Source organism: Etheostoma spectabile, unplaced genomic scaffold (genome assembly GCF_008692095.1).
Source record: "Etheostoma spectabile isolate EspeVRDwgs_2016 unplaced genomic scaffold, UIUC_Espe_1.0 scaffold00018825, whole genome shotgun sequence".
Lineage (NCBI taxonomy): Eukaryota > Metazoa > Chordata > Actinopteri > Perciformes > Percidae > Etheostoma > Etheostoma spectabile.
Genome location: NW_022604499.1, coordinates 41028 through 63769, shown reverse-complemented (window position 1 = coordinate 63769; position 22742 = coordinate 41028). Strand labels below are relative to the sequence as shown.

At 41.6% G+C, this 22742-nt stretch overlaps 1 protein-coding gene and 1 pseudogene across 1 annotated transcript; one reads left to right on the top strand and one right to left on the bottom strand.

Moving 5' to 3' along the window:
* Positions 1–4358: 4358 nt before the first annotated feature.
* Positions 4359–5372, top strand: LOC116682680 (olfactory receptor 11A1-like). Its single transcript, XM_032509749.1, has one exon. The coding sequence runs from the start codon at positions 4365–4367 to the stop codon at positions 5340–5342; it is 978 nt and encodes a 325-aa protein (XP_032365640.1). The 5' UTR covers positions 4359–4364; the 3' UTR covers positions 5343–5372.
* A 2601-nt stretch (positions 5373–7973) lies between these two features.
* On the bottom strand, positions 7974–14336 carry LOC116682679 (olfactory receptor 142-like; annotated as a pseudogene).
* Between the last annotated feature and the right edge of the window lie 8406 nt (positions 14337–22742).

Here is a 22742-nt window from a genome sequence, read left to right as displayed (position 1 = left end):
GACAGAGGGTGTAATGGGAGTTCACCCCCCCCCCCCCCCCTCCAGTCTGGTGTTGTGATGAGAGGTCAGTACCCCCCCCCCCCAGTCTCTGTGTTGTGATGAGAGGTCAGTACCCCCCCCCCCCCAGTCTCTGAGGCCCGTGCTGATTGTTCCCCCTGATCACAAGTCTGCAGATTTCACATCTCCGCATCCAATCTGTCTCCGGGGATCGTTGCAGTCTCTAACATGGAGCTTTAAAGTTGGAGACGTGCTAATTACCAAAGGAAGTTGAGTTGATGTGTGAGTGATGCAACCTCTCCAGGTGTTAGGAGACGTTACATCACTGTGCAGCTCACTGATGAAGTCCCTCAGGTCAAAGGTCATTCCAGCCGTCACACCTCTGGTCCCTGAGGTCTCTTCACCTCGCCACAGTCTCCACTCCTTCCCCTCTGAGGTAATACAATCAGAGCTGCTGCCCAGGGGAACCAATCAGCACGCTCCTCAGAGACTGGGGGGGGGGGGACCTCCCATCAGACCGCTCTGTCACAACCTCCGGATGGACAGACAAACACACACACACACACACACACACACACACACCACACACACACACACACATACACACACAAAACACACACACTTGCACACAGACACACACATACATTTGTGTGGTACCATCCTTGTGGGGTCCAGCATTTTTGCCCAACTAAATGACAACTAAATGCCTGACCTTAACCCCTACCCTCACCTGAAACCCCTACCCTAACCCTAATCCTAACCCCTACCCTCACCTGAAACCCCTACGATAACCCTAACCCTTACCCCTACCCTCACCTGAAACCCCTACCAGAACCCTAACCCTAACCCCTATCCTCACCTGAAACCCCTACGATAACCCTAACCCTTACCCCTACCCTCACCTGAACCCCTACCAGAACCCTAACCCTAACCCTAACCCCTATCCTCACCTGAAACCCCTACCAGAACCCTAACCCTAACCCCTACCCTCACCTGAAACCCCTACCATAACCCTGACCTTAACCCCTACCCTCACCTGAAACCCCTACCATAACCCTAACCTTAAACCACACCCTAACCGTCACCTGAAACCCCTACCATTACCCTGACCCTTACCCCTACCCTCACCTGAAACCCCTACGATAACCCTAATCCTAACCCCTACCCTCACCTGAAACCCCTACCATAACCCTAACCCTAACCCCTACCCTCACCTGAAACCCCTACCATAACCCTAACCCTTACCCCTACCCTCACCTGAAACCCCTACCATAACCCTAACCCTAACCCCTACCCTCACCTGAAACCCCTACCATAACCCTAACCCTAACCCCTACCCTCACCTGAAACCCCTACCATAACCCTAACCCTAACCCCTACCCTCACCTGAAACCCCTACCATAACCCTAACCCTAACCCCTACCCTCACCTGAAACCCCTACCATAACCCTAACCCTAACCCCTACCCTCACCTGAAACCCCTATCATAACCCTAATCCTGGGAATTCAGCAGAATATTCACCCATCGCCCCCACAATCAGAAAAACGGTCTTCTAAAATCCACAGCTTCCATTTGAGCCTGATAATCCCTTTTCATTGACGATTTTTAGTTTCATTCTCCCCTTCGTTGGTCTTTGGACTTTTCAGTTTGGTCTACTGCTGTGTGACCAAATGTTGAAAGTTAACAGTTCCAACAGAAGAATTAGAGGCTCCGAACGAATGGAATGGGATTATTACCGTAAGCTGTATTTGGGCCCCGAGTAGTTGGAGCTGACCTAAGGGAGTTTTTGTAAGTCAAGCTTCACCTGGCAGCAGCCAATCAGATCTCCCTCCACCACACCCTAACCCTCATGTTGTCCTCATGTTGTCCTCATGTTGTCCTCATATGGTCCTCATGTTGTCTTCATGTTGTTTTCATGTTGCCATCATGTTTTTCTCATGTTGTCCTCATGTTGCCCTCATGTTGTCCTGATGTTGTCTTCATGTTGTCCTCATGTTGTCTTCATGTTTTTCTCATGTTGTCTTTAGAAAAAACTCATTTGGAATCGGCTGAAATCAGTATTGACCGGTCAAACCTTAATGAAGAAACGGAAATCAGAATTGGCATAAAAATGGAAATTCGGTGCATCTCTGCTCAGAACCATTAAAAGATAATTATTATTGTAAGCTGCCATAGTTCGGCCCATAGTAAATCAGGGACAACGGTTCAAAAGAAGCCTGGCCCATCAGGTGTCAGATCAATGGAACAGAGAAGGCCACTGACTCGTATTAACGTTAAAGACTGAAAATGTAGTCGTTGTATTGTGGTGTGTATCGTATCAGATCATTAAAGTCGTTAGGAGATCTCGGAGAACAAATAACCGGGTTCAGCTCTCATTGGTGTTAATAGTTAATGAGACACTTCTCATGGGGGACATACTGCACATGATCTGACAATCGCTCCGTTCATGTGGAAAGATAAGAAAGAGGCCACACATGATGGACTTCCGAAGTTCCGCATGCAGTGTGCAAGTCTTGGCATTTATCGGCATGTCTTTAAACCAATCGCAGTCATCTTGGGACAGAGCCACGGTGCCACTGCCAAAATCAAAAAGTAGTTTTATTTTTCAAAAGAGAATCTGATTGGACAGATGGTCTAGCTAGCTGTCTGGATTTACCCTGCAGAGATCTGAGGACCAGGTAACCATAGTCCTCAGATTGGACAGATAGTCTAGCTAGCTGTCTGGATTTACCCTGCAGAGATCTGAGGACCAGGTAACCATAGTCCTCAGATTGGACAGATAGTCTAGCTAGCTGTCTGGGTTTACCCTGCAGAGATCTGAGGACCAGGTAACCATAGTCCTCAGATTGGACAGATAGTCTAGCTAGCTGTCTGGATTTACCCTGCAGAGATCTGAGGACCAGGTAACCATAGTCCTCAGATTGGACAGATAGTCTAGCTAGCTGTCTGGATTTACCCTGCAGAGATCTGAGGACCAGGTAACCATAGTCCTCAGATTGGACAGATAGTCTAGCTAGCTGTCTGGATTTACCCTGCAGAGACCTGAGGACCAGGACACCATAGTCCTCAGATTGGACAGATAGTCTAGCTAGCGGTCTGGATTTACCCTGCAGAGACCTGAGGACCAGGTAACCATAGTCCTCAGATTGGACAGATAGTCTAGCTAGCTGTCTGGATTTACCCTGCAGAGACCTGAGGACCAGGTAACCATAGTCCTCAGATTGGACAGATAGTCTAGCTAGCTGTCTGGATTTACCCTGCAGAGACCTGAGGACCAGGACACCATAGTCCTCAGATTGGACAGATAGTCTAGCTAGCGGTCTGGATTTACCCTGCAGAGACCTGAGGACCAGGTCACCATAGTCCTCAGATTGGACAGATAGTCTAGCTAGCTGTCTGGATTTACCCTGCAAAGACCTGAGGACCAGGTAACCATATAGTCCTCAGATTGGACAGATAGTCTAGCTAGCTGTCTGGATTTACCTGCAGAGACCTGAGGACCAGGTAACCATGGTCCTCAGATTGGACAGATAGTCTAGCTAGCTGTCTGGGTTTACCCTGCAGAGACCAGAGGACCAGGTAACCATAGTCCTCAAATTGGACAGATAGTCTAGCTAGCTGTCTGGATTTACCCTGCAGAGACCTGAGGACCAGGTAACCATAGTCCTCAGATTGGACAGATAGTCTAGCTAGCTGTCTGGGTTTACCCTGCAGAGACCAGAGGACCAGGTAACTGGAGGTTAAAATTCCAACACAAAGAAAAAGACAGGGTAACAGAGGTTTGACTGAAAAGAGTGACCCCTTGTTGTGTTGTGGCTTTTCTTCCAGTTCTCTCTTGTGGTGTCTAGGTGGCGCCCGGCCAATCACGGATGGTGTATAAAGGAGGAGGAGAGGCTGGGAGGGTGCAGGGTTGTGGTCTTTAACAGGATTGGTAGTCCCAGTCTCTTTAGAGGCGGCGTGTTCACTCTGGCTTGTGTTGTCACACAGGAGAGTTAGGTTGTTGAAGCTGAAGCTCTCTTCCACTGTAGAAAGTAGACGGTGGTTTTAGAACATTTTTAATAACATTGTTATTTCCACTTGTTGATGCAATCATATTCTGGGCAAATGTTAAGCTGTGTGTAATGTAAATATTCCTGTTTGCTTTGAAGAAAATCTATTCAAATGTGTTGGTAGATTTAATGAGCCAGGGGAGTAAATGGTTAGATGCTTCTTGTGGATTTTGTGGCTTGTTTTTGAACTATGTGCTGGGTCATTTCAACTGAAAACCAACCATGATGCAGAGCTCAGGAGACTGGAAATGATGCCCGTGTTGATTTTGGGTTTAAATATATGAAGAAACGAGAAGCAAACCTTTTTTTTATGATAGATGTTTCCCCCTGAAACGAGAATGATGGTAAATTCTACTTTATCTTACTTCATTTTTAACACTTATTTAAATGTGGGGACTTTATCATACTTGTTTTTCATGTTCACTGCCAAGTTATACATTGTTATAATTATTACCAACACAACTCTGGTTGTGGTTATCTGTGTGAACAGGAGCTTACATGAACCTATGTACCTTTTTCTGGTCAGCCTGTTTGTAAATGAACTGTATGGTAGTACAGGGTTGTTTCCATTCCTTCTGGTTCAGATCCTCTCCGACATTCACACTGTTTCTGCTCCCTTCTGCTTCCTGCAGATCTTCTGTGTGTATACTTATGCAAATATAGAGTTTAGTAACTTAGCCGTCATGTCTTATGACAGATATCTTGCCATCTGTTATCCTCTGCAGTATCACACACGGATGACATCTAACAAGGCGTTTATCCTGATTATTGTGATATGGTTGTACTGTTGTGTGAGAGTCTTAATTACTTTATCCTTGAGCATGCGTTTGACTCTCTGTGGAAACGTTATAAACAGTGTGTATTGTGATAACTACCTTGTTGTTAAGTTGGCCTGTTCTGACACCACAGTGAATAACATTTATGGTCTTTTTTCCATTGCTTTCTCCATTTTGATCCCCTTGATTTTAACCCTTTTCTCCTACATGAGGATCCTTAAAGTGTGTTTTTCTGGTTCCAAGCAGACGAGACAGAAAGCTGTCAGCACCTGCACCCCCCACCTCGCTTCCCTCATCAACTTTTCCTTTGGCTGCTTCTTTGAAATACTCCAGAGTAGATTTGATACGACCCGTGTACCCAGTGTGTTTCGCATCATATTGTCGCTGTATTTTCTCCTCATTCAGCCTCTTCTGAACCCTCTCATGTATGGATTGCAAATGACAAAACTACGCAATGCGTGTAAACATGTCCTTCGTTTTAAGATGTTTGCCTGTCGCAGAGATACGATGCAGATGTAATAAGAAGGTATCAGTAACTTATTATTAACCAGACTTCCCCTTAGTCCTCCAGCTATCCTCATTCTAAAGATGATGAGTCTTCAGGATTTCCTAAATGTCTTCCTGCCCCCCGTCAGCTGTATCCTCTCCTCTCACTGTGGGTCAGCCGTGGTTTCCCCTGGTAACAGCCCAGTGGTCCTGAGCCTTGCTCCACATTCCCAAACTCTTTGAGGCCGATTGAACGTCCCTCTCGTTCCCCCCCAAACTCATCCCACAGCTGGATTTTCTGTTTCTGTCACAACAGAATCTGCATTTTTCTTCTGGCATCCCGACCCCAGTCTGCTGCTGCAGGAGTCCTTCGGGGAAAACATCTAGAAGGACTCATTTGACTTTACAACCCTGCTCCTTTTTTAGCAAAGTGTGCAACAGAAATAGCTTCAGATTGGGGATGTGACGGCGGTTCTGCATGTACCTCCGTTTAAGAGTTCACTATGTTTTTGTGTTAGTGATAAATAATATAATAAATATGTAATAAATAAATGATCCCTTCTGTTGTCTTCTGTTCGGGACCCTCTCGTGTCCCTCAGGTCAAACTGACCGGTGACTTATTTGGGGTTTTAAAACAATACTGAAATAGCATTTTACTTCATAATCTATTAACAAAAATTGTCTTTATCTTAATTTCCAACAGCTGAGATAACATCTATGTTTAGGGAATGCATCAGTCTCTACTAGTACACTATTAAACACGGAAGTGGGTTCATTTTTTAGTTATAAAAAGTTATAATTCATGTTTAAAATCCACTATGAAAAAACATAAGTGTCATATCCAGAATAATTTAGTGAACTGAGTCAAGAATATATGTTTATCACAGGAAATAAGGAAAGGCCGTTGATTTACAGGTAGAAAAAAAATAACTTTTTCCATTTTTCTTCTTGGAAAAATAGGAAATGGGTCAATTTGACCAGAATATAATTCAAGGGATTGATATTTTATTTGGAAAAGTACAAACATTCAACAGTGGCTCATTGTCCATCATTTTTGAAAAGTGTAGGCACTATAATACCGGCATATTGTCAAAAAAAACACTTCTGTAAGTAATATTTCTTTTGTTTTCTGCTTATTTTCTTTGTGTATGCAAATATAGAGTTTAGTAACTTAGCTGTGATGTCTTATGACAGATATCTTGCCATCTGTTATCCTCTGCAATATCACACTCATATGACCTCTAATAAGGCTGTCATCCTGATTATTGTGATATGGTTGTACTGTTGTGTGAGAGTCTTAATTACTTTATCCTTGAACATGCGTTTGACTCTCTGTGGAAACGTTATAAACAGTGTGTATTGTGATAACTACCTTGTTGTTAAGTTGGCCTGTTCTGACACCACAGTCAACAAGGATATTGACATAAAAAGTATCAGTAAATCATTTATGATACTTTGCAAAGAAATATTTGCTCATTTCAGAAATGAATGCAAATGGAAGCGTTCCTGACAGCGTCTCACTATCACTAGGCAACCCATCCTCCCTCCAAACGCGTAAAACACGACGTTTGGACAGTGGCTGTCAGCGTCTGATTGGACGAAAAAAGCGTCCTTCAGCGGGGGGGTGGGGCAGCATCCAGACGGGGTATAGCGAGTAGTATCTAAGGGGGAATGTATGTATTGTAACTACATAGGCTATGAAGTCAATAACGTCGGTGTTTCCCCCTATCCTTTATTAACCCTTGAGTTGTCCTTGGGGCAAATTTGACAATTTTTTGTATCCGAATTGTGGCTTTCTTTGAACCAAATGGCCCCAAAACAGCATGAATGCGTGGATGCACGTTCTTTTCTCCAATTTAATAGCATATGAAACAAACTGTGATCCCCTATCATCCTCTGAGCTTAACTATGAGTCTAAATAATCCATAATTTCTGTGTTTTTTACCAACAACAAAAAATAACATTTATTAAAAAGTGACAAAAAACATTGGAGAAAAAAACGAAGTTAATTTGCAATGTTGACCCGGAAGGACGACAAGTTCACACAGTCTCCCGGAAGACAACACAAGGGTTAACATAATGGGGGGGGGGGAGACAGAGAGGCAGAGGGAAGCAGGGAGAGACTAATAAATATATAACTAAGTATATGTAACATCATGAAACAAAGTCCCCCGAAGCATCAGCAAGACTAGGTCTCCACAGTCATGTCGCCTGGGCTGAAAGCACCACTGGACACTGGATATATATATATATATATATATATATATATATATATATATATATATATATATATATATATATACTGTACATCAAAACAAGGTCATGCACCTTTGGCATCTATATGAGCACATCCATTATCACGTGGTAGCTGGTGTTAACCCTCGTGTTGTCCTCCCGTTAACCATGAACTTGCCCTTCCAAGTCAAAATTGAATTTTCTTTTGTGCTTTTCCAATGTTTTTGTTTCTTTTTCTGATTTATTTCTCCCTTTTTCCAGCTTTTGGCCCTTTAAAAAAAACCTTGAGCTGGTTTAATAACAGGTTTTACACTTATTCTTGGAATTCATGGTCAGCAAACCTCATTTATATCAAATTATGCATACGTTTTTTGTTAAAAAGGCAGAAATCATCAAATTATTTTGACTGACAATTAAGACCAGAGGATCTTAATTCCAAATCCACTCCAGCTCCTTGGTCTTTGCTGTGTTCAGCTGCAGGTGGTTGACCCTGGACCACCACCAGGTTCCTGTACTCGTCCCCCTGCCCATCCCTGGTACACCGCCACAACTGCAGAATCGTCCGAAAACATCTGCAAGTGGCACGATGATGAAGTCCGAAGTGTCCAGGAACGGTGAAAGCACGGTCCCCTGAGGCTAATAATAAAATAATAAACTCCCCCGGGCTAGTAATAGCCATATCCATAGGACATACATATATCTACGCGAAGCGTGAAAAGGCACAAAACAGACGGAGCAGACGGAGCTACTGGAACAGGACGCCACTCTCGTCCTCACGGCCCTGCTCCTTTTTTACCAAAGTGTGCAACAGAAATGGCATCCAATTCAAACTGGGGATGTAACGTAACACAGAATGTGGTTTGGGCCGTTCTGTTTGGACCGAACACTGAAGTACAACAGGGTTGGAAATAAATAATACAATGAATACATAATAAATAAATAAAATTATTAGAGCTGGGCAGCGATTAAAAGTTTTAATCGCGATTAATCGCACAATTTCCCCGATTAATCGCGATTAATCGCAAAAAGAAATAATTAATTCAAAAGTAGTGTACATAGTGCAATTCTTTTTTAAATGTTCTGCCAAATGAACAAAAGTGCCGTAACATTTGTTCTTCTAAAACTTACCAGCATTTTGTTTATAAAGTAACAGTTAAATAAAATATTTAGTGTACATCTCAACTTAAACATAAAGTATTCATCATGTCCAGAGATGGATTCATCTGGTTGGAACGTGTTGCTAAGCGACTCCTTCTTATGTCCACGTTCATCTGTTGTTGCTCTAACTCTGCAGTCCTTGGACTGGGTTTAGAGCCCCACAACTTTTCTGCACTTCGAAAGGACACTGTCCAACGCGCTGTAAAGCAGAGACACTGAGGGACACTGTCCAACGTGCTCTTAAGCAGAGACACTGAGGGACACTGTCCAACGCGCTGTAAAGCAGAGACACTGAGGGACACTGTCCAACGCGCTGTTAAGCAGAGACACTGAGGGACACTGTCCAACGTGCTGTTAAGCAGAGACACTGAGGGACACTGTCCAACGCGCTGTAAAGCAGAGACACTGAGGGACACTGTCCAACGCGCTGTAAAGCAGAGACACTGAGGGACACTGTCCAACGCGCTGTAAAGCAGAGACACTGAGGGACACTGTCCAACGCGCTGTAAAGCAGAGACACTGAGGGACACTGTCCAACGCGCTGTTAAGCAGAGACACTGAGGGACACTGTCCAACGCGCTGTTAAGCAGAGACACTGAGGGACACTGTCCAACGCGCTGTAAAGCAGAAACACTGAGGGACACTGTCCAACGCGCTGTAAAGCAGAGACACTGAGGGACACTGTCCAACGCGCTGTAAAGCAGAGACACTGTGACAGAACGCTGGAGACACAAAGCAGGGGACATGATCAGAAGGCAGAAGGCTCGCAGCAGCGATCAGATTTCGTATCTATTCGTCCTATCTGTCCTAACTGTGGGGACTTTATTTGACACATTCCACTGCTGTGCAACTTCAATAAAGTGTCCCGCTCATGTCTCAGCATAATGTCTGTCCTCTGTTTTCATTCCAGTCAGAGCATGTGAATGCAGCGCCCACTTTTCATCAGTATAATGCACTGGAACTCCGAGATAATTATGGTTACCCAGTGAGTCCAGTAGTCACCAGTGTGTCCAGTAGTCACCAGTGAGTCCAGTAGTCACCAGTGTGTCCAGTAGTCCCCAGTGTGTCCAGTAGTCACCAGTGAGTCCAGTAGTCACCAGTGTGTCCAGTAGTCACCAGTGTGTCCAGTAGTCCTCAGTGTGTCCAGTAGTCACCAGTGTGTCCAGTAGTCACCAGTGTGTCCAGTAGTCACCAGTGAGTCCAGTAGTCACCAGTGTGTCCAGTAGTCACCAGTGAGTCCAGTAGTCACCAGTGAGTCCAGTAGTCACCAGTGTGTCCAGTAGTCACCAGTGTGTCCAGTAGTCCTCAGTGTGTCCAGTAGTCACCAGTGTGTCCAGTAGTCACCAGTGAGTCCAGTAGTCACCAGTGTGTCCAGTAGTCACCAGTGAGTCCAGTAGTCACCAGTGAGTCCAGTAGTCACCAGTGTGTCCAGTAGTCACCAGTGTGTCCAGTAGTCACCAGTGTGTCCAGTAGTCACCAGTGAGTCCAGTAGTCACCAGTGAGTCCAGTAGTCACCAGTGTGTCCAGTAGTCACCAGTGAGTCCAGTAGTCACCAGTGTGTCCAGTAGTCACCAGTGAGTCCAGTAGTCACCAGTGTGTCAACTACTACAAAGAACTTCTACAAACTACTAATTTTTTCTATTTTTATTGCCACTCTTCATTCTAACCCCAACCGGCCCGTCAGACACCGCCTACCAAGAGCCTGGTTCTGGGTCTGGGCCTGGGTCTGGGTCTGGGTCTGGGTCTGACTGAGGTTTCTGCCTAAAAGGAAGTTTTTCCTCTCCACTGTGGCCCTGTTGCTGCTCTGGAGGAAACTACTAGAACTGTTGGGTCCTTGTAAATTCTGGAGTGTTGTCTATCTGTATAGTTTCTTGAGATAACTCTTGTTATGAATTGATACTATAAATAAAATTGAATTGAATTGAAAATTGAATAGAAGGTGCGCCTAAACCTTTGGCCCTACTGTCTGTATGTAACTTCCTCTTTTAACAGTCCTGACAGGAAGTTGGTACTATGTAACTTCCACATTTTACAAAGTTCTGAAGTCTTTGGATAAGTTTTCATCATGAGTGTCAGTAGATACTACCTGCAAAGATTCAAGAAGACTGCAGTCACGGCCTAGTAGGAGTGTGAAAGAATGTAAAACACATGAGAATTCTTAAAGTCAAAATGGCCGCCTTACGGTTTGGCGCAGCTACTGGAGGCAAATGGGAAAAATGTCCACAATCACTAGATCAATATGTGTATCAAATCTGGTGAAGATCAGAGTGACTGTGTATGAGTTTTCGTACATATTGAGGCCGTGCTAAAACAATTAAGGAGGCGATATAGAGCAACCGTACCACTCTCAAGCCTCAATGTGCACATGGCTGCAAGATTTTGCGATTTTTTGTGGATCCTAACGTCCTCAATGAAGTCTTCGTAAGATGTTTTTCTAAAAATAGCTTGACATTGTTCCAAATGACACGCAAGTTCCTTAAAAAAAGTTATATATAATAAATTATTAATTTTATTTAAGTCAGGTTGCAAGTTAGGGGCCAAGTTTTGGGAGTCTGTTAAACATACAGCAGGGGCTCAATTTTACAAAATTGTGTAGGGGGCGCTAGTGAGCCAATTTTTTTGTGCTTATTCCTGATACCTATAAAATAAATACAATTTCACAATAGTTGAAGCTACCGCAAAATTTGTTGAGATTTTGAATAAGGTGAGCTCCTCAAAAAGATAATTAATTTGCCAAATGAAGATTAACCCTCTGAGCCCGAGACACTCGCCCACGAGTAAAAAAGCACCTCTGATTCATAGTTTAATAACTTTTGAACCATACAAGCGATTTACTCACCTCCAGTTGCGTTTGAATCCTGACGTTTTCAGGTTTACGGCGGTCTTTTCCGGGTCTTTCTAGCCTCTACAGGGGGTTTTCTATCCAGCCTGGAACTTCAGCCTCTTTGGGCTTTAAATCCATACTGTTATATCCAAGATTGATCCACTTTATGTCCATAATTCATCGCGTTTTGGCTCATTTCTGCCGCTGGCTCGCTCCTCCGTCTCTCTCTCTGTCTGTCCTGTGTATTTTTCAGGAAGTACATGCCCATATATGGGAGATAAAGGCACCCCTCTTGTATGGAAGGCCAGAGGGGACAAAAATGCCTATATACTCTATTGAAGGCCAAATGGTGCACTATTTAGACACATATTTGCTTGTATAACATTGCTATGGGTGTAATATCAATAAATATGACATTATTATGTTATTATTGGCATAAGTAAATGTCATGAGAGCAAAACGTCTTGACTTGTTTGGAGTAAATGCATGTATTTTGTCAACTGTATAAGTTATAATGATTATTTCTTCAGTGTGACTCCCAAGACATATGAGAAGTGGTTTAGAGGTTTTACTTATGTCTGTGATATCAATACATATCTGGAAGATTCATTTATTTATTTATTTATTTATCTTTAAGGCCCTACAACCATTTTTAACATGCAAGGGACCTCACTGCAACCCAAATATTCTAATAACCCAGTTTGTCCTGAAGAAAAAGATATTCATATCTTGACTGTAGACCACAGGGTCGATGTTTTACAAGTTATTATAAAATAAATCCAGACGGAAATTAAACTGTAAAAATGGCCTCAGGACCCCCAGGGTTAATATAATAATAATAATTAAAGCTGCAAGCAGAGATGAACAAGCCCTCGCCTCCTCGCAGGTCGGGGGGGCTGGCAGACGCCAATCTAAATCTAAATTCAACATTACTAATCTGAACTAACGACATGATCACTGTCACTGCATGTTTACATTAACACCCCAGTTTAGGCTTAAATCATCCTCATTATTATTTCCAAATCATAACATTTTATTTAAGGCATGAACAACTGTAGGTCTAGACTGTCTGTTAATCATCAACTTCCTAGTTTTTCACCAACCTTATACGTACATTCCAGAGTAACTAGTTAATAATGGTAAATTACTTCATTTACAAATGGTTAATGCATCATTTATGAAATATTACAAAAATCAACTTATAAAAGTTTTGCATGGGCTAACTTATTATGATAAACCGTTTACTAAATGTATTTCCAAATGCTTTACTGATTAGAATGAATATAGAAACTCTGCTTACAAAAGATAAACAAAGACATTACTAAGATTTGTAGATAGTTTATGAAGGGAAAATTATTTAATTTCACATATAGTTTCACTATACTTATAAATGGTCAAACTTCTATTTATGAATTTTTGAGAGCCTTGTATGAACAAACCAGTCATGAATATGTATAAAAATGCTTTATTTATGAGAATTAACACAGGAGCAATGCTTTACAAATGAAGAACAAAACATTTAGTAATAGTTTGCAACTGGTTCATGATGGGAACATGATTTCATTAATAAATGGTTGTTTCATTATCTATTAAGGATAAATCATGTACCTGAGTCTGATAATAATAAAATAAGTAAAACATTATTACAAAAATCCAAATAAAGAACACTGCATAAATCTCCTGCTGGTGATTTAAAGAAAGCCTTTAGCTGAATCATTCAACTCATCCTTATCGTCTGTGTTTTATTAAAACATAGTTACAGGTTGTCACGTTATATAGATACTGTTGACAAAAGTACTGTCAGATATATCTCATTAACTAAATGTATTTCTTTTTATTCATGATGAGCAAAGCTCTTAGTTGCCAGGTAACATGTTAAGTTACCTTTTCCCCCAAAGAGCAGAAGTCTACATACGATGCGTATTTTGGACATTTTCAGTCCGTACAGTAAAGGGTTGATGAGTGGTTGGCATGTAAGCCAGTACAATGACAGAAAAACACGCAACATATTGGGTAAATAGTTCATATCAAACCTGCTCTGTATTATTTCAAAGAAAGATCCAAAGAAAAATTGAGCAGGGACAAAGGTGAGGTGTGCAGGTACTGAGAGCTTTCTGTCTGGTCTGTCTAGAACCAGAAAAACACACTTTAAGGATCCTCGTGTAAGAGAAAAGAATCAAGATTATAAGACCAAAGAGTACTGTAAATATGTGAACAAGTCCAACAATGTTATTAACAGTTGTATCAGAGCAGGCCAGCTTGACAACGTTATAGTTGTCACAGTACACTTTGTTAATAATGTTTCCACACAGCTGTAAAGGAGCAGTCAGACCATACACTATCAAAATTTGGACAAGACAAGGGTTCAACCATGTTAGAGCAATAAGCAGGGCAATCTTAATAGATGTCATATGAGTGTGATATTGTAGAGGATAACAGATAGCAAGATATCTGTCATAAGACATGATGGCTAAGGTCCAAAATTCACAGCTTCCATAAGAGTGCAAACAGAAGATCTGCAGGAAGCAGAAGGGAGCAGAAACAGTGTGAATGTCCGAGAGGATCTGAACCAGAAGGAATGGAAACAACCCTGTACTACCATACAGTTCATTTACAAACAGGCTGACCAGAAAAAGGTACATAGGTTCATGTAAGCTCCTGTTCACACAGATAACCACAACCAGCAGCACATTGGCACACACTATGAAGACATATAAGGACAAAATCAGCAGGAAATATAAGTATTTAAAACCTCCGGTGTCAAAATAGGCAGAAAGTGTAAAATATGAAACCTGTGTAGAGTTGATCATGGTCCTCCTGTCAAACTGTAAAAGTATATGTCACTAGTTAGTTATTTGGACTTCAAAACGAAGCACACATGAACATGCATCAATGTAGTAATATGAAACATATTAATTATGATGGAAACAGTTTAAACCAACACCCCCAAATGATCCATTTAGTTCAACATGATGTTCAGGTGACACATTAGTAATAAAACAGGTGTGACATTGTGTATATTTGAGCTTATACCCACTGTAGTCAGACTGAGTCCGTCCTAACTGAGCTGAACCTTTGTTACGACGTCTTTTATCCTTTTTAATAAGGAGGACCCCCCCCAGCAGCAGGATGAGCTCATTATGAAAAGGTCCCATTGAAAGATTCTGTTTTTTTTGGATTGTGAAATTGAGTTTATTTTCCAGTGACATCAGTGTTCATGAGAATGTTGGTGAAAGACAGATAGAGACACAAAAGAAAGAAATAAGAAAAGCAGTTTTCATTTAAACAAAATGTATTGCAATTAATCACAGAATATTGCCATAAGTTTATTGTAGTATCATCTTGTGATAACTGTATCGAGATTGTATCGTGGGGCCCATATGTAATTTTCAAGACAGTTAAACATTTAGTTAAACATTTTTTGCACATCAAAACTCTTTGGATAAATTGTCATCATGAGTGTCAGTAGATTCTACCTGCAAGGATTCAAGAAGATTGCAGTCACGGCCTAAGAGGAGTTCGTAAGAAGGTAAAACCCATGACAATTGATAAAGTCAAAATGGCCGCCTTCCAGTTGGGCGGAGTTAATGAAGGTAAATGGGAAATATGTTCAAAATGATTAGAGCAATATCACTATCAAATCTGGTGAAGATTGAAGTCCAAGAACTACGTCCAAGTTAAGGCCTTCCCACGCATTGGGGGGCGCTATGTAGCCCCCTTACAGGTATCGGCTAACTCGCAGAAGAGTCTCACATAGCTCCCAGGTGTTTATGTGGGAGCCAATTTCTGTGAGTTTTTGTATATATAGAGGCCGTCAAAAATGTGGATTCCTTCTTCATGGTGGGGGGACAAACAGAAACCAAACTCATATGGACCCCCAAATCTTGTCATCAAAGAACAACTGAGCTCATAGAACTGAAATTATTTTTTTATGTGCGCAATTTATTATTTTTGGTATTTTTGATACCTGTCTTTTATCTGTGTACTTTTATGCCATATTTCTGTGTATAATAATACACTTCTCAAACGTCATCCTGGTTTCCTACTCTCTTCAGACTTACACTTCTCTTTATTGATCCTTTTGGGATGACTCCCGCGAGGAATTGAAAATTCCAGCAGCAGTTTTAGCAAGAAAAAGAAAAAGAAAAAGAAAAGAAAAAGAAAAAGATAAAAGACAGTGTAAAGACAACAACAAACAACAACAAAAAGAACATTCGTCAAATTAAGACTAAAAAAAACATAAATTATTATCACAGTGTGAGTGTTGAGTCCAGTGTTAAAGTGACCAAGTATTAGTGTAAGTCCAGGTGTGTATGTACTGTGTGTATGTATTGTCCTCTCTGCCCTGTTTCCTCCTCCCACCAACGTTCAGTTCTCATGGCTCTTAACAATCTAGTTCTCTTCTGGTTCTGGTCCAAATTCAAATACATAACACTACTACGAGCTATTTCCTAAATGTACATTCTTACTACGTCTAATCAGGGTTACAAATACTTGTTTACTTGAGTCTTGTTTGTAACAGCTAGCCTTTGCAACTCATTTATAAATGCTTTGAAAAGCGTGTAGTACACTAATCAGTAGTACCTCACGAGTTCATCATGAATCCATGTGTTGGTAAGTGCTTGTTGAAGATGCATTAACACACTAATATCCAGAGGCATATTTCTGAAAGCATGTCCAAATAGAACAAGGTATATGTGTGTCCAGGTTCTGGTAACCTTAGCAACTCATTTAGAAATGCTTTGTAAAGCGTAGCAGATCCCGACTTCAGATGGACTCACAGCATGTAGGTAACTAACTAGCAGGAACTCCTGAAGTAGTCATGGGTTTCATTATTGGGAAGTATTTGGAATATATGTAATAACACCCCAGTTATTAGTTTAGGCCTATTCATAAGTGGCTTTGAGTTTGTAGAAAGCGCTATATAAAGTCGATTTTTTATTATTAATATTTCTAAATCATAACATTTTATGAACAAATGTAGGTCTAGACTGTTAATCATCAACTTCCTAGTTTTTCACCAATGTCTTACGTACATTCCAGAGTTTCTAGTTTATAATGGTAAATTACTTAATTTACAAATCATTAATGCATAATTTATGCATTGTTAAAAAAAACTATTATAAAAGTTTCACATGGGATAATTTATTATGGATAAACCATTTACTAAATGTATTTCTAGGCAAGGCAGCTTTATTTGTAGAGCACATTTCAGCAACAGGGCAATTCAAAGTGCTTTACACAAAATCAGTTAAATAAAACACAAGTACAAACAGTTAAAAATTATAAGCATATAAAACACTTGAATAGACAAATAAAAACAAAAAAGACACATAAAACATAAGAATAAAAGTTACAGTGCAGCATAAGAAATTTAATTGTTTCAGAACACATCTACTGTTCCCCGCTTGGGGAAATTATGTCACTCAGTTTTGTCCCTGACAGAAGGAAAATACCAATGATACCTTTACTTTTAGCTTTTATCTGGCCCCTGGCTGCAGATTTTTTTGTGCACTTTTCATACAGTGTTCCCCAGGTACACTCACTCAGTTTACTTTTAGCTTTTATCTGGCCCCTGGCAGCAGATTTTTCGTGCACTTTTCCAACAGTGCGTCACTCACCTGTGTCTGTTCATTAAAGAAATGAGCAGTCATTTAAAGAAAGGCAGCATCACTTTTATCTGGCCCCTGGCAGCAGATTTTTCGTGCACTTTTCCAACAGTGTACCCCAGGTACACTCACTCAGTTCTGTCCCTGACAGACGGAAATTATCATTATCTTTTTACTTTTAGCTTGTATCTGGCCCCTGGCAGCAGATCTTTCGTGCACTTTTATCTGGCCCCTGGCAGCAGATTTTTTGTGCACTTTTCCAACAGTGCGTCACTCACCCGTGTCTGTTCGTTAAAGAAATGAGCAGTCATTTAAAGACAGGCAGCATAACTTTTATCTGGCCCATGGCAACAGATTTTTGTGCACTTTTCCCAAGTGTACCCCAGGTACACTCACTCAGTTCTGTCCCTGACAGAAGGAAAATGTCAATGATATTTCTACTTTTAGCTTTTATCTGGCCCCTGGCAGCAGATTTTTTGTGCACTTTTATCCGGCCCCTGGCAGCAGATTTTTCGTGCACTTTTCCAACAGTGTACCCCAGGTACACTCACCCAGTTAACTTTTAGGTTTTATCTGGCCCCTGGCAACAGATTTTTCGTGCACTTTTATCTGGCCCCTGGCAGTTGATTTTTCGTGCACTTTTCCAACAGTGTACCCCAGGTACACTCACTCAGTTTACTTTTAGCTTTTATCTGGACACTGGCAGCAGATTTTTCGTGCACTTTTCCAACAGTGCGTCACTCACCCGTGTCTGTTCGTTAAAGAAATGAGCAGTCATTTAAAGAAAGGCAGCATTGCTTTTATCTGGCCCCTGGCAGCAGATTTTTCGTGCCCTTTTCCAACAGTGTACCCCAGGTACACTCACTCAGTTCTGTCCCTGACAGAAGGAAAATATCAATGATATTTCTACTTTTAGCTTTTATCTGGCCCCTGGCAGCAGATTTTTCGTGCACTTTTATCTGGCCCCTGGCACCAGATTTTTCGTGCACTTTTCCAACAGTGTACCCCAGGTACACTCACTCAGTTCTGTCCCTGACAGAAGGAAAATGTCAATGATATTTCTACTTTTAGCTTTTATCTGGCCCTTGGCAGCAGATTTTTCGTGCACTTTTTTCCGGCCCCTGGCAGTAGATTTTCCGTGCACTTTTCCAACAGTGTACCCCAGGTGCACTCACTCAGTTTACTTTTAGCTTTTATCTGGACACTGGCAGCAGATTTTTCGTGCACTTTTCCAACAGTGTACCCCAGGTACACTCACTCAGTTCTGTCCCTGACAGAAGGAAAATATCAATGATATTTCTACTTTTAGCTTTTATCTGGCCCCTGGCAGCAGATTTTTCGTGCACTTTTCCAACAGTGTACCCCAGGTACACTCACTCAGTTCTGTCCCTTACAAAAGGAAAATATCAATGATATTTTTACTGTTAGCTTTTATCTGGCCCCTGGCAGCAGAGTTTTTGTGCACTTTTCCAACAGTGTACCCCAGGTACACTCACTCAGTTTACTTTTAGCTTTTAAAAAAAAAAGAACAACCTAGACAAGTCACTAATGAGCAACTATAGGCCAATATCAAACCTTCCGTTTTTAAGTAAAATCATTGAAAAAGTAGTCTTTCAACAACTCAACCATTTCTTGTCACTAAGCAACAGTTTTGATACCTTTCAGTCGGGTTTCCGACCACACCACAGCACTGAAACGGCTCTTGTCAAAGTCTTTAATGACATCCACCTTAACACAGATAATGGCAAAATTTCAATCTTAGTATTACTTGATCTCAGTGCTGCATTTGACACGGTCGACCACGACATACTACTAGACCGATTGGAAAACTGCGTTGGCCTTTCTGGCTCAGTACTAAACTGGTTTGAATCCTACCTAAAGAATAGGGATTACTTTGTGTCTATAGGTAATTATGCATCTGAGCGTACAAATATGACGTGCGGAGTTCCGCAAGGCTCCATTCTGGGGCCTCTTCTGTTTAACATCTACATGCTTCCACTGGCTCAGATTATGGAGAAAAACAAAATAAGTTACCATAGTTATGCGGACGACACACAAATTTACATAACCTTATCGCCAGGGGACTATAGTCCAATACAAAAACTGACTAAGTGCATCGAACAAATTAACGGCTGGATGTGCCAGAACTTTCTGAAATTAAATGAAGGAAAACTGAGGTGGTTGTTTTTGGAGCAAGAGAGGAACGATTAAAAGTCTGCGCTCAGCTTCAAACAACAATGTTAAAAACAACAGACAAAGCCAGAAATCTTGGTGTAGTCATGGACTCAGACCTGAACTTTAACAGCCACATTAAGACAATTACAAAGTCAGCCTACTATCACCTTAAGAATATATCAAGGGTTAAAGGACTTATGTGTCAACAGGATTTGGAAAAACTTGTCCATGCCTTTATCTTCAGTAGACTTGACTACTGTAACGGGGTCTTTACAGGTCTCCCTAAAAAATCAATCAGACAGCTGCAGCTTATTCAGAACGCTGCTGCTCGAGTCCTCACTAAGACCAAGAGACTGGATCACATCACTCCAGTTCTGAAGTCTTTACACTGGCTTCCTGTGTCTCAAAGAATTGATTTCAAAGTACTCTTGCTAGTTTATAAATCACTTAACGGTTTAGGTCCAAATATATTGCTGATCTGCTACTACACTATGAACCACCAGACCTCTCAGGTCATCTGGGACAGGTCTGCTTTCTGTCCCCAGAGTCAGAACTAAACAGGGTGAAGCAGCTTTCAGTTTCTATGCTCCTCATATCTGGAATAAACTCCCAGAACCTGTAGATCCGCTGCTACTCTCAGTTCTTTTAAATCAAGGCTGAAGACCTTTCTATTTGATGCTGCCTTTCTTTAAATGACTAATCATTTCTTTAAATTTCTTATGCTGCACTGTAAATTTTATTCTTGTGTTTTATGTTTCTCTTGTTTTTAACTGTCTATTCATGTGTTTTACCGGTTTTTAATGCTTGTGATTTTTAACTGTTTTTACTTGTGTTTTATCTGTTTAACTGATTTTGTGTAAAGCACTTTGAATTGCCTTGTTGCTGAAATGTGCTATACAAATAAAGCTGCCTTGCCTTGCCTTGCCTTGCCTTTTATCTGGACACTGGCAGCAGATTTTTCGTGCACTTTTCCAACAGTGTACCCCTGGTACACTCACTCAGTTCTGTCCCTGACAAAAGGAAAATATCAATGATATTTTTACTGTTAGCTTTTATCTGGCCCCTGGCAGCAGATTTTTCGTGCACTTTTCCAACAGTGCGTCACTCACCCGTGTCTGCTCGTTAAAGAAATGAGCAGTCATTTAAAGACAGGCAGCATAACTTTTATCTGGCCCCTGGCAGCAGATTTTTTGTGCACTTTTCCAAAAGTGTACCCCAGGTACACTCACTCAGTTCTGTCCCTGACAGAAGGAAAATGTCAATGATATTTCTACTTTTAGCTTTTATTTGGCCCCTGGCAGCAGATTTTTCGTGCACTTTTATCCGGCCCCTGGCAGCAGATTTTTCGTGCACTTTTCCAACAGTGTACCCCATGTGCACTCACTCAGTTTACTTTTAGGTTTAATCTGGCCCCTGGCAACAGATTTTCGTGCACTTTTATCCGGCCCCTGGCAGTTGATTTTTCGTGCACTTTTCAACAGTGTACCCCAGGTACACTCACTCAGTTTACTTTTAGCTTTTATCTGGACACTGGCAGCAGATTTTTCGTGCACTTTTCCAACAGTGCGTCACTCACCCGTGTCTGTTCGTTAAAGAAATGAGCAGTCATTTAAAGAAAGGCAGCATTACTTTTATCTGGCCCCTGGCAGCAGATTTTTCGTGCACTTTTCCAACAGTGTACCCCAGGTACACTCACTCAGTTCTGTCCCTGACAGAAGGAAAATATCAATGATTTTTCTACTTTTAGCTTTTATCTGGCCCCTGGCAGCAGATTTTTCGTGCACTTTTATCTGGCCCCTGGTAGCAGATTTTTCGTGCACTTTTCCAACAGTGTACCCCAGGTACACTCACTCAGTTTACTTTTAGCTTTTATCTGGACACTGGCAGCAGATTTTTCGTGCACTTTTCCAACAGTGTACCCCAGGTACACTCACTCAGTTCTGTCCCTGACAGAAGGAAAATGTCAATGATATTTCTACTTTTAGCTTTTATCTGGCCCCTGGCAGCAGATTTGTCGTGCACTTTTCCAACAGTGTACCCCAGGTGCACTCACTCAGTTTACTTTTAGGTTTTATCTGGCCCCTGGCAACAGATTTTTCGTGCACTTTTATCTGGCCCCTGGCAGTTTATTTTTCGTGCACTTTTCCAACAGTGTACCCCAGGTACACTCACTCAGTTTACTTTTAGCTTTTATCTGGACACTGGCAGCAGATTTTTCGTGCACTTTTCCAACAGTGCGTCACTCACCCGTGTCTGTTCGTTAAAGAAATGAGCAGTCATTTAAAGAAAGGCAGCATTACTTTTATCTGGCCCCTGGCAGCAGATTTTTCGTGCACTTTTCCAACAGTGTACCCCAGGTACACTCACTCAGTTCTGTCCCTGACAGAAGGAAAATATCAATGATATTTCTACTTTTAGCTTTTATCTGGCCCCTGGCAGCAGATTTTTCGTGCACCTTTATCTGGCCCCTGGCAGCAGATTTTTCGTGCACTTTTCCAACAGTGTACCCCAGGTACACTCACTCAGTTCTGTCCCTGACAAAAGGAAAATATCAATGATATTTTTACTGTTAGCTTTTATCTGGCCCCTGGCAGCAGAGTTTTCGTGCACTTTTCCAACAGTGTACCCCAGGTACACTCACTCAGTTTACTTTTAGCTTTTATCTGGACACTGGCAGCAGATTTTTCGTGCACTTTTCCAACAGTGTACCCCAGGTACACTCACTCAGTTCTGTCCCTGACAAAAGGAAAATATCAATGATATTTTTACTGTTAGCTTTTATCTGGCCCCTGGCAGCAGATTTTTCGTGCACTTTTCCAACAGTGCGTCACTCACCTGTGTCTGTTCGTTAAAGAAATGAGCAGTCATTTAAAGAAAGGCAGCATCAAAAAAAAAAGTCTTCAGCCTTGATTTAAAAGAACTGAGAGTAGCAGCGGATCTACAGGTTTATGGGAGTTTATTCCAGATATGAGGAGCATTGAAACTGAAAGCTGCTTCACCCTGTTTACTTCTGACTCTGGGGACAGAAAGTAGACCTCTCCCAGATGACCTGAGAGGTCTGGTTGGTTCATAGTGTAGAAGCAGATCAGAAATATATTTTGGACCTAAACCGTTGAGTGATTTATAAACTAGCAAAAGTACTTTGAAATCAATTCTTTGAGACACAGGAAGCCAGTGTAAAGACTTCAGAACTGGAGTGATGTGATCCAGTCTCTTGGTCTTAGTGAGGACCCGAGCAGCAGCATTCTGAATCAGCTGCAGCTGTCTGATTGATTTTTTAGGGAGACCTGTAAAGACCCCGTTACAGTAGTCAAGTCTACTGAAGATGAAAGCATGGACCAGTTTTTCCAAGTCCTGTTGACACAAAAGTCCTTTAACCCTTGATATGTTCTTAAGGTGATTGTAGGCTGACTTTGTAATTGTCTTATTGTG